This window comes from Zalophus californianus, chromosome 5 (genome assembly GCF_009762305.2).
Source record: "Zalophus californianus isolate mZalCal1 chromosome 5, mZalCal1.pri.v2, whole genome shotgun sequence".
In the NCBI taxonomy this organism is placed as follows: Eukaryota; Metazoa; Chordata; class Mammalia; order Carnivora; family Otariidae; genus Zalophus; species Zalophus californianus.
The window spans coordinates 45,713,107-45,725,455 of NC_045599.1; the positions used below are offsets into that span (position 1 = coordinate 45,713,107).

The 12,349-nt window shown below is 39.7% G+C and overlaps 2 protein-coding genes across 5 annotated transcripts in view; one reads left to right on the forward strand and one right to left on the reverse strand.

The window, feature by feature from the left end:
- ERCC8 (ERCC excision repair 8, CSA ubiquitin ligase complex subunit) overlaps nt 1-9,332 on the reverse strand; it is a 58,684-nt gene extending 49,352 nt beyond the window's left edge. For 3 of the 4 annotated variants that reach the window (XM_027606449.2, XM_035727760.1, XM_035727758.1), the window contains exon 1: nt 9,201-9,332. In XM_027606449.2, the coding sequence (XP_027462250.1) occupies nt 9,201-9,277 (77 nt within the window). In that variant the 5' untranslated portion in view covers nt 9,278-9,332. The remainder of the gene's footprint in view (nt 1-9,200) is intronic. The other variant, XM_035727759.1, reaches the window with a different exon arrangement.
- A 102-nt stretch (nt 9,333-9,434) lies between these two features.
- The window catches only part of NDUFAF2 (NADH:ubiquinone oxidoreductase complex assembly factor 2), a 136,267-nt gene continuing 133,352 nt past the window's right edge, over nt 9,435-12,349 (forward strand). Inside the window, exon 1 of the mRNA XM_027606054.2 lies at nt 9,435-9,639. Within this exon, the coding sequence (XP_027461855.1) occupies nt 9,513-9,639 (127 nt within the window). The 5' untranslated portion in view covers nt 9,435-9,512. The remainder of the gene's footprint in view (nt 9,640-12,349) is intronic.

Consider the following 12,349-nt stretch of genomic DNA (forward strand, 5'->3'; position numbering starts at 1 on the left):
GAACAAAAAGTTAAATTCTGGTATCTTAAACTCAACTGAGGACACCTAGTGGACAAAAGCTTGAATTACAGTATTTAAAAAAATTTCCTGAAGTGTTTCTTATGCTTTAGGTAGAAACAAAATGACTATGTTCAACAATTAAGCACACTTTTTAAGAGCCAATTAAATATCTATAAAAAGATGAATAACAAGTACTCTTACAAATTAAGATGAATGAAATTTCTGATATTGCATAACTGTAAACCATCATTATGTAAAGTGCTCATTACAATGACTAGTAAGTGCTCAGTGAATGTTAACTATTAGAATTTGTCTTGGTCTGTTGGATGTTAGAGAACATTTACATTAATTTAACTAGAATGATTTCTAAATTCATTACTGACCAACATGATGCTATCTATATGAAAATTTTTAGCCTATTTGTCAGTTTTATTTTTTAAAGAACAATGCACAGTGCTAGAAAAAATACAAACTGATACTTTTATGTCCTCACAGTAGCAGTATTTTTTTTTTAAGATTTTATTTATTTATTTGAGAGAGAGAGAATGAGAGATAGAGAGCACGAGAGGGAAGAGGATCAGAGGGAGAAGCAGACTCCCCGCCAAGCAGGGAGCCCGATGCGGGACTCGATCCCGGGACTCCAGGATCATGACCTGAACCGAAGGCAGTCGCTTAACCAACTGAGCCACCCAGGCGCCCCTCACAGTAGCAGTATTAATAATAATAAACATTTTAGTAATCATTTTAGCATATCAAATGTTTGATTTAAAGATATACACAGGTTTTTGTCTTCTGGAACAGTCTAGCCTTAGGTTCAAATATCCAGTCTAACATTTACTACTTTTCTGACCTTGATCAATAACAGTAACAGCCAACATTAAGAGCCTACCATTTGCTGACACTGTGATTAGTGGTAATAAAAAGTGTAATAAGTGGTAATCTGAAGTGATGGATTTCCTAGATGGTAGGTTATATTAGTAACTGCTCTTCCTGATTATAAAACTAAAACATAAGTAATTTGCCCTAGGTCATACATCTAATAATTGCTTGAACTTGGATCTGAACTCTGACACTTTCTCTCCAGACCATTATGCTGTTCTTCCATCTCTGAGCTCCAATATTTCACCAGAAAATAATTGTTCACATTTTCCAGTGAATTCCCATTTCTTCTTAAAATATTTTTCTATTTTTCAGTTTTATTTTATTTTACTTCATTTTTTTTTGAGAGAGAGAGAGAGCATGCGGGGGGGGGGGGGGGACGGGCAGAGGGAGGAGAGACAGAATCTTAAGCCCCAACGCAGGGCTGGATCTCACAACCCTGAGATCCTGACCTGAGCCAAAATCAAGAGTCAGACACTTAACTGACTGAGGCACCCAAGCGCCCCTATCTGATGATTTTTCAAATAATAACAGTAATCCGTGCTTCTTGTAACCAGTAAAATATACAAACATGGACAAAGGTAATCACCCCTTCCTTGAGTTCCTTTCTCTGAACAGTGAGAAATGTAGCTCCCACTATCATTAATATGTTTATTTGATCAATGCCACTGAACATAACCAATCTCCCATCACCAATACCATCTCCATCCCCAACAAGAAAATTGCTCACCAGGCTTGGGGTTTGATTTCTGCCTCCCCTAATACTCCTAATCACCTGGGCTTGTCAGTCCCCACAATCAGACTACCTCCTCAACCTGCTCAGGGTCTCCAATATCACTCTAAACCAATCTAATCCCAGCCTGTGTATGGAAGCCTACTTCTGCCCAACCTAAAGACTTTAGGACTGAATTTTTAGGGAACTAAAAGGGGTTAAATGAAGGAAAGTAAGAGGGTAAACAGGGGAGGGTGTTTGTGGAAGGAGGCAAGGTGTGCAAAAGAGAGTTAACATAGCATGCCAGAGACTGCTGTCCTTTAGAAAGCCTACTTGCAAGACTGGCCTTTGTCTGCTTCTGTGATTGCAGGAGGGTTTATTTTATTTTATTTTTATTGTTATGTTAATCACCATACATTACATCATTAGTTTTTGATGTAGTGTTCCATGATTCATTGTTTGTGCATAACACCCAGTGCTCCACGCAGAATGTGCCCTCTTTAATACCCATCACCAGGCTAACCCATCCTCCCACCCCCCTCCCCTCTAGAACCCTGTTTGTTTTTCAGAGTCCATCGTCTCTCATGGTTCGTCTCCCCCTCCGATTTCCGCCCCCTTCATTGTTCCCCTCCTGCTATCTTTTTTTTTTCTTAACATATATTGCATTATTTGTTTCAGAGGTACAGATCTATGATTCAACAGTCTTGCACAATTCACAGAGCTCACCATAGCACATACTCTCCCCCAATGTCTATCACCCAGCCACCCCATCCCTCCCACCCCCCACCACTCCAGCAACCCTCAGTTTGTTTCCTGAGATTAAGAATTCCTCATATCAGTGAGGTCATATGATACATGTCTTTCTCTGATTGACTTATTTCGCTCAGCATAACACCCTCCAGTTCCATCCATGTCATTGCAAATGGCAAGATCTCATTCCTTTTGATGGCTACATAATATTCCATTGTATATATATACAGCACATCTTCTTTATCCATTCATCTCTTGATGGACATCTTGGCTCTTTCCACAGTTTGGCTATTGTGGACATTGCTGCTATAAACATCGGGGTGCACATACTCCTTCGGATCCCTACATTTGTATCTTTGGGGTAAATACCCAGGAGGATTGCAGGAGGGTTCTAATCACTCCTGGATAAGAACGGTTCCCTGGGCCTAAACTATGTGGAGCCAACAAGGTGCTTTGTGATGAATACCTGCTTTCCTTCTGGGAGTCTGGAATTTTGGTACATGTTAAGTACATAGAAATTTGGGTTCATGCTCTAAAAGAAGAGATAAAGTCCTTCAGACAGAAGGGAAATGATATAAGAAAACTTGGGATATCAGGATTGAAGAGAAAGCAAAAGAAATGATAAATACCTAGGCAAATATAATTGACAATTAAAGTATGCTTGATAGCTGAAAACAAAATGTATTAACATTATCTGATGGGGTTTACAATGTATGTAAATGTAATATGAGAGACAACATATATGGTGGAGGATAAAGAGTGATGAAGTTTCTATATGTCAAATGAGGCAGTAAAATATGGATTCTAAGCAGAGAAAGAAAAGTGGGTATTTTATCATTCCTACAGCAACCACCAAAAACAATCATACAACGAGATGTCACAAGAGATAAATTAAAATGGGATATTAAATAATGTTCAAATAACCCCCAAAAAAGCAGGAAAGGGGAAACAAAAATGTGGAGCAACCATCACTCTCATCCACCAATGGTGGGAATGTTAAGCTTCTAGAAAACTACCAGTTTCTAAAAAGTGAAACAGACTCTAGTCATTCCACTGTTAGGCATGCAGCCAAGAGAAATAAAAGCATATATTCACACAAAGACTCGTACATGAACATTCACAGCAGCTTTATATGTAATTGCCCAAAACTGGAAACATTTAAATGTCCACCAACAAGTGAATGGATAAATTGTGATATAGCCACATAGAATAGGAATAGAACATTCCTCAGCAGTAAAAAAGAATCAAAAGGAGAAACTTCAAAATAAATTATGCTGAATGAAAAGAGCCAGACAAAGCATGATTTTATTTATATAAAATTCCGGAATGTACAAGTAATCTATGCTGACAGTAAGCAGAGGAGTGGTTTCCTGGAGTAAAACAGCATGAAGCAGGGAAAGAAAGAAAAGAAGCATTACAAAGAGTTAGGATGAAATTTTTGGCTTATGGATATTAGTTATTTTGATGGTGATGGTTTCAAAGCATATATGTATGTCAAAATCCATCCAACTGTTTACTCTAATTTAATGTGCATTTTATTGTATGTCAATTACACCTCAAAAAAGTTGTAAAAAAAAGTGGGGTAAGAACTGTAAACTTTGCATATCCGTGTTCACGCTTTTGCCCTTAATCATTGACAAAGAAGAACCTGGGGTAAATTAGAGTAGACATCTTCTTTAAATAAAATAGGACTGGGTAGTTGTTTAGTTAAGCAAACACATCACTTAATGAGGGCAATCTTTAAGAAGAAACACTACCTTAAACACTTTATTTCAACTTAAATATATAAGCAATCCTCACTTTGCACAGTTTGCAAACTAAGCACAGAATGCAAGTTACCATGATTTAAATACCAGACTCCCCAACAATATGGTTCAAAATTCAGTTACCATGGTATATTAATTGTGTCTAGTAGCACAAAGCACAAAGTTGGCTACTAGCTTTTCAGTCCACAAATCACTACAAAAATAACATGCACATCATAATTCCTGACCAATTTACATGACTTCTTTCAAAGTCTGCAGGTGATTGGTTACTGTACATTTGTCATTCAATTCACACAGAGCCTGCAAAGTTCTGTACTTCTGAGATAAACGCATACGAAATTTTAGAAAAATGGAGAATTAAAAGAGGGAATTGACCAACAACATGGACGTGCACCAAAAATATGCTAAGTGATAATGCTGGAAATAAAACTCCAATGGAATGTAAATGTAGTTACAGGAGAAATAGATGATTGTGGAAATGTTGACACTTGTGGCCATTTGAGAATCTCTAGAGAAAGACTGAGGAAATCAATGCAGGTGAGTGAACTTATCCCAATAAATGAGGAAAAGTGGTCATGATGAGAAAGCTGAAGATGTCTGGGAGGAAATGACGCTGGCAAAAACGTTCACATTAAAAAACTCTCAGAGACATATTTCACGACATTGAAATGCAAAGGACAAAATGTTGGAATCTGATTCGGACTTAGAAAGAATGATAATTAGCCAAGATATAGAAGAGATACTCAACTTGCATTAGAAGTTATACAATGAGAAGACCAGTGCCACTCAAACTACTCTTGATTTCAGTTTTTTTTTTTTTTAAGATTTTATTTATTTGACAGAGAGAGACACAGCACGAGAGGGAACACAAGCAGGGGGAGTGGAAGAGGGAGAAGCAGGCTTCCCGCTGAGCAGAGGGCCCGATGCGGGGCTCGATCCCAGGACCCCGGGATCATGACCTGAGTGGAAGGCAGACGCCCAACGACTGAGCCACCCAACGACTGTGCCCCTTAAACAAAGAAGTAACTGTAGCTCTCATTGTTTCTAATGTCTTATATTACAGTGTATTAATATTTGCTTTCCTATTTTTTCATTTCTTGTATATTTAGGATGGACAGTAAAAGTTTACTGTTTGACAAAGAAATTTTAAATATCACAGAACAATGGTAATTGTTCCCTATCCACTGATTATTAAAATTACTTGCCATAGATTTTGCCTGGCACAATTAGTTTTATAGATGTATAATACTATGGAAAGCAAGGACTGTCCAAATATTTATATGCCAATTGTTTGAAGTAGAGTTAAACGTGCTGAACAGAATGCCACATCACCTTTTTTTTTACAAACCATACCCGTAACTATATGTATTCTATGATTTTCAAAAATAGGTTTTATTTGGGGAGCTGGGGTGACTTACTTGATTGAGTGTCCGACTCTTGATTTTGAGTTGGGTCGTGATCTCAGGGTCGTGAGACTGAGCTCTGCATCAAGCTCTGCACTGGGCACAGACCCTGCTTAAGATTCTTTCCCTCTCCCTCTGCCCCTCCCCTGCCTGCAAGTGTGTGTGTGTGTGTGTGTGTGTGTGTGTGTCTGTGTGTGTACTCTCTCAATAAATAAATAAATTAATTTAAATTAAAATATATGTTTTATTCATTAACTTATTTTAGTTGAGTAAACATTTAAGGCATATGCCAAACAAATGAATATGGAATCTCAGACATGCAAAGCAATTGAATGTGGAATCTTTCTCAAGCAATGGTTGCCAATCCTGGCTATACATTATAATCACCTACGGAGCTTTAAAGAAATCCCAGTGTCCTGGACCAATTAAACCAGAATCTCTGGGGTTGGAACTTTGACATGAATACTTTTTCCAAAGTATTTTTTCCAAATCACCCTATGTGATTCTAATATTATGGCAAAGCTGAAAAAAACTGTTCTTTTAATATTTTCCTCCAGTCTTTCATAGTATGATTCTCTCAATCATACCTCATTGAACAGCATTTTATTTTAAGTGATTTGTTTGGATTATTTCAGAAGTGGTCCATTTAGTTTTTATAAAAATAATAATTCTTTTTCATTTTGTATTTCATTAATTCTTATTAAAATGACGTAATCAGAATAATAAAATTGGCATTCTCAGGACTCGGGACAAATACTGATTTTTGATAAGCATATAAAGCAACTGGTGGGAGAGATGTGCATGGGATTACTAGATTATAGGTTTTTTAGCCCCAAGTGTTAAGTATGCTGGGGGAACCAGCATGCTGTACACAGGAAATGAAACCCATTCACAGATGGATTAATCTGGTGATCTTCTTAGGAGACATTCACTATTTCAAAACTTTACTTCTAATGAAGAAGTTTAGGTCATGGAATTTTAACAAGGAGCGATACTTAGTTGCTTCCTCAGACCGAGGACTATTTGGGATTAAAAGACTGGAGAAACCCAGTGTTTTAGACCCTCAGTAGCTCACATGACTTAAATTATTACTGATATGATAAGACTTCTGAACATAGAGGAAAAATGTTTTTCAAAAAAGTACAGATATTTTTACTAAAATTAAAGGTCTAACAGTCAAGTTCATTCACTTTCCAATGTTTAATTTGCTGATCCTAATGGAAGAATTGCAGCACTACTTAGTGGAAACAAGCTAAATTATCGGAGATTGACCAATTTTGATAAACATAAATTTTGAGTCTTCGAAATCATTGAAATAAAAACCTCTGGATATGTCTGTATGCTTTTATTAGAGTGGATCACTGAGCTGAATAGGAATTACTGTCAACTCTGCACTGATTGGGGGTGGGGAGAGAGGGCCAACAGTAGATGCAATTTCTGAGATGCCATTTCTGAGATCAGATTATAAGGAATCTGGCTCCCATCTTGCTTGCCCTTTCTTGCTCTTACTTTCTTGTTTTGATGGAAGCCAGCTGTCATGTTGTGATTTGAGAGGCCTATGTGAAAAATAACTGGAACTGAGGGAGACCTCTGGACCAAAGTCAGGGAAGAATTAAATCCTGTCTTGAGTGAGCTTGGAAGTGGATTCTTCCAGAGTCAAGTCTTGAAATGACTATAGTCCTAGCCAATATCTTCACTGCAGCCTTCTGAGAGACTTTGAGCCAGAAGACCCAGTAAGACACACAGATTCCTGACCCCTAGAACTTGTGAGATAATAAATCTTTTGTTACTTTAAGCTGCTAAGTTTTGGGGGGTACTTTGTTACCCACTCACTGATAACCGATGCTTGGGGTACTTTGTTACTCACCCACTGATAACTAATGCAGCAGGTGAGTTCTTCTTTTGGGATATTAGAAAAAAATCATGTCCATCAGTTTTCCAATAAGCAACTGTACTCTGCTTTTCTCTCAAGTTTCTTTAAAAAGCCATCAGTGTTGGCGGTTCCTACTTCTTTTCCTGTCATTCTCCAACTCACTGAAATCTTACTTTTATTCCCATGATTCTCTTAAAAATGCTCTTCCCAAGGCCATCAGTGATCACCCTGTTGGTTAAATATAATGCACACTTTTAATTCTTCCTTTATTCCTCATATTTCTTGAATGCATGTCATTCACTTAACAGAAACTCTTCTAGGCCCCTTCTCTCATGTCTCTTTTCTCACAGTATTTAAGAAGACAATATACTAATAAGAAAATATGTATATAATACAATTTCAGCAGTAATAAATTGAATAGATAAGCAGAGTAATGGGAGGGAGAACCACTGACAGCAAATAACGGGGCAAGGGCCAGCAAATGACACATATGAGGGCTTCTGCTTCTTTCAGTTTAAGAGACACTTCATTGCCCTGGTTTTGCTGCAACGGTTCATTTGTAGTCTCTTCTTCTGCCTAACTTTAAATGTTGATGTTTCTCAGATTTTTGGTCATTGAAATGCTTTTCTTACTCTACAAATAATGCCTGGATGATCTCATCTCCACCTCACTTCAAGTACCATCTCATGTTAAAGATATCTCAATTTCTTCTGAGCAACAAATATGTACATTCAACTTTGTCCTCCTCTCTCCAAGTGAAAATCTTCACAGGTTCTTTGAAAGCAATATGGGAAGGGGTACCTCGGTGGCTCAGTAATTGACTGAATAAATTTAGTAATCCGACTTCGGCTCAGGTCATGATCTCAGGGTCCTGGGATCGAGCCCAGGGTAGGGCTCCCTGCTCACTGGGGAGTCTGCTTGTCCCTTTCCACCTGGCCCTCCCCCCCACCCCGCTCCTGCTCTCTCTCTCTCTCAAATGGGTAGATAAAATCTTAAAAAAAGAAAAAAGAAGAAAAGAAAGTAATATGGAAAAAGTCCGTATGGTCAAGTTACATTCATTCTGCTACATACAAAGCACATATCTGCGAATCATTGTTGACTCCTCTCTTTTCATCATTCACTATATTCAACCAATTTACACAGCTGGTTGATTCTATTTCTTAAATGTTTTTAAAAATATCTTCACTCTTTTCCACCCAACCACCATTTCCCAGGCTTCCATCTGCTCTCTTCTGGACAACTGGAATAGTTACCTAACTTGACTCTCACTCTTGCTCTCAACTTCAATCCATTCTCCAAGCAGATGACAAAATCCAAGAGTTGTCACCTTCTTCTCATCTTCATACCTCTTCACCAAGCACACAAGGCTCTTTCTCACCTAGCCCCAGACTCCATCTCCAGCTTCATCTCTTGTCAATGGCCCCCTTGTCTGCTCTAGTAATGGTAAACTTTGTTCGATTCCTGGCCTATGCTCTACCCTTGGCAAACAGTAGGAGCTCAGTAAATATGTCGACTGCACGAATGAAGGAATCCTTGGAGAGTAGTTATTCCTTGGGGAGTGGGAAGGAAATGTAATGTGAGGAAAAAGGAATAAGATAAAAGGAAAGTATCTTCCCCAGAAGCCGCGTGCGCACCCACCAGCCTCCAGGTATGTAGAAGGCATCTTATTTCCGTAAGGCACAGAGCAGAAGAAATTAAAAGTCTAGTTTGGTGGCAGTGAAGTGATAATGAGGTGGGAAAGTGGGAAGCAAGACTAACACAGAAACAGGTTCAGATTTTAAACGGCCTGTTTGAGAAAAAAGTAAGGTTTTCGTTACCTCCGTGTGGACTCCGCTCTCCGGAGGCGAAGAGGGTCGTCCAAACCCGCTTGTCTCGCTAATAAAAACCCTAACATCCCGTTCCTTTACACCGGCCTGAAAACTGGATGCCGCCATGACAGAGCTCGGACGCCGGACTGTAACAGTGGAGTCTCCCATTGGTCAAGCAAGGTGCCATCCGGCCAATGGTGAGCGCCGTTACTAGAAGGGCGTGAGAATGGAGTGGGTGGGCGGGGTCCGCGGCTGGAGAGCGGGTGTGTTTCGGTCGTGGCGGATCTGGCAGCGATTCGTGCTTAAATTCCGGTGGACGGCATGGGTTGGTCTCAGGATTTGTTCCGCGTCTTATGGAGAGCGCTGTCAAAAGGAGCGAAGCAGCAAGTAGGCGCAGACCAGTTTGGGAACAAATACTACTATGTCCCCGAGTACAAGAACTGGAGAGGTGAGATTACAGCGAGCGCGCAACGGTTGCGCGGTTAGTAAATAAGGGGAACGTGAGCGCGTCTCGTAAACTAACACAGCGCGCGACGGCTGTGATGTCTCCTGGGGGGTACAGCCCAGATTCGTTCACCCTGCCGCCCCTTCACTCTGAGCTGAGCACTTGGCGCCGCGGCCCGGCCTCAGTGTGCCCGCCGTCCGTGGGTTGCAGCACCTCGGTGAGATGCCACCGGCCGCGACCCGCGCGAGCACTGCACCACACACGCAGCTCTCCTCCCCGGATCGAGAGCCCACCCGCAGACGACGCCCCGGCGCCGGTCCTGGCCATTGGGCCACACAGACAGGGACAAGTCCACGGAGGTCTTTTTCCAGAGGGCCTCAAGAGGGCAGGGTAGTAGCTTTTTTCCTCCTGTGCCCTCCTGGCGACCAGGCCGGCGTTCTGTAATGGAAAAAGTGCATTTTGAGGGCCTCCGCTTTCCTCTTTCTTGGTGTTTACCTTTTCAGTAGCTCCGGCGCTGGCCCCACAAGCGTCACTTTCGTCTAGCTGTCTAAAGTAGGGCTCTGCACACTGTGGAGAGGGGTCCTCACAAGGTTTTAAGTTACCTTTCCCACGAATTTGTACTCCAAAACCCCGTGGAGCTCACTTTAAGATCTTTGCTCCAATCGTGGTGTTTCCTAGGATTCATGCAAAGTAGTGGAGTTTGGGGAATTAGGGGGCCTTCCTGTCGGTTGAAATAATCTCACGTAGCAGCCGTTATAACCTCTACGATGTCGCTCCATCATCGCGATGCAAAAGATCTCAGGCTTTGGCATCCGAAGGGCTTGGGTTAGAATTTCAGCTCTAACACCTTGTAACCGAGGGAAAACTGACAAAATATTCGTCCTCCCTAGTATCAGTCTTCTCACTTGGAAGTTAGAGATGATAATAATAGCAGTTACTGAGAAGCACTAAAATCTTTCCAATATTGTGATCCATTCATTTCCGGTAGTTCTAGTCAAAGAGAATTACTCCTTCCTTCCTTAGAGCACATGTAAATTGTATTTAGTGATTTATCTCTCAAAATTGTTTTGCCCAGCCTTTTTCTGTAACAATATCTAAGACTTGTTTCCCATTTAAATGGGCTTCTAAACTCTATCAGGGTAGGGAATATGTCTTTTTTTTTTTTTTTTAAGTCCACAAATAACCTAGCATGTTGATGGTGTTTCTTCACAAATTGCAACCAGAAGGAAAGATGTTTCTTTTCCATAAGTTGTCAGTAGCATTAAAAAATATGCAAAATGTCTGTTGGCTTTTGTTATTGAAGTATAATTTAGGTACAGTAATACTTATCCTTTTGGTGTATGTTTTTATGATTTTTTACAAATGCATAGTCCCATAACTCTCACACAATCAAGATACAGAATGGTTCCATCACTACCAAAATTCCCTCTACCCCTTAGTAGTTCATTGAACCTTAGCTCATTAACCAGGCGTTGGCAACCACTGATCTGTTTTAGGTCCCTAAAATTTTGCCTTTTCCCAGATATCATATAAATGAAATTATGGAGGATGTAGTCTTTCAAATAAAATGTATTTCACACACTGTAATGCAGTTAAGATTCATCTGTGTGTCAGTAGTTACTCCTTTTTATTGCTAAGGAGTAGTTCATTTATGGGTTTACTGAAGTTTATCCATTCACTTGGGTAAATACCTAGGAGTGGATTGCTGGGTTGTGCGCACATGTATAGAACTTTATAAGGACGACCTCCCCTCTTTTCCAGATTGGCTATATCATTTTGCATTCCTGCCAGCAATGTTAAGAAAATTCTGGTTACACATCCTCACCAGCACTTGGTATTGTCAGGTTTTTGTTGTTGTTTTTATTTTATTTTACCCATTCTATTAGTTGTATAGTGGTGTCTTATTGTGGTTTTGATTTTCATTTTCCTAATGACTGAAAATGTTGAGAATCTTTTTATGTGCTTATTTGCCAACCTTAGATCTTTGGTAAAGTATCTGTCCAACTCTTTTGACCATTAAAAATAATTTGGGATCGAGGCGCCTGGGTGGCTCAGTCGTTAAGCATCTGCCTTCAGCTCAGGTCATGATCCCAGGGTTCTGGGATTGAGCCCCGCATCGGGCTCCCTGCTCAGTGGGAAGCCTGCTTCTCCCTCTCCCACTCCCCCTACTTGTATTCCCTCTCGCCTCTCACTGTGTCTGTCTCTCTCAGATAAATAAATAAAATATTAAAAAAAATAATTTTGGATCAACTTCATTGTACCATTTCAATGAAAATACAATATGATTGAAGAAAGATTTAAATTAACAAAATCATGTATTCTAAAACAACATAATTTGTTAGTCAAAGGATATGTTGGTCTTTAACGTTATTATAATACCAAATTGTTTTCCAAAGTGATTACAAATTTATACTTCTATCAGCTTGATATTTGGAATTCATGTCCTCTTGGCTGTGAGAAAAATGAGGCTTTTGTTGATGACGTAGGAGAATCATTGTATGCTGCTGTACAACATATCTGTGTTGCTCAGTTCTTAGATAATTGAAGCCTGTGGCACAGACACATATTATGTTCTGTAAATACTGTTACACATTTCCTAAGCCTTCCACTATATATAGGGGAAATATCTTTAGTTTGTTTTAATGCAAGTTTTCCAAAAATGAGTCATCTAACTTTATTTCCTTGGTATGAAAGATGGTTTTTTAGAGGTCTC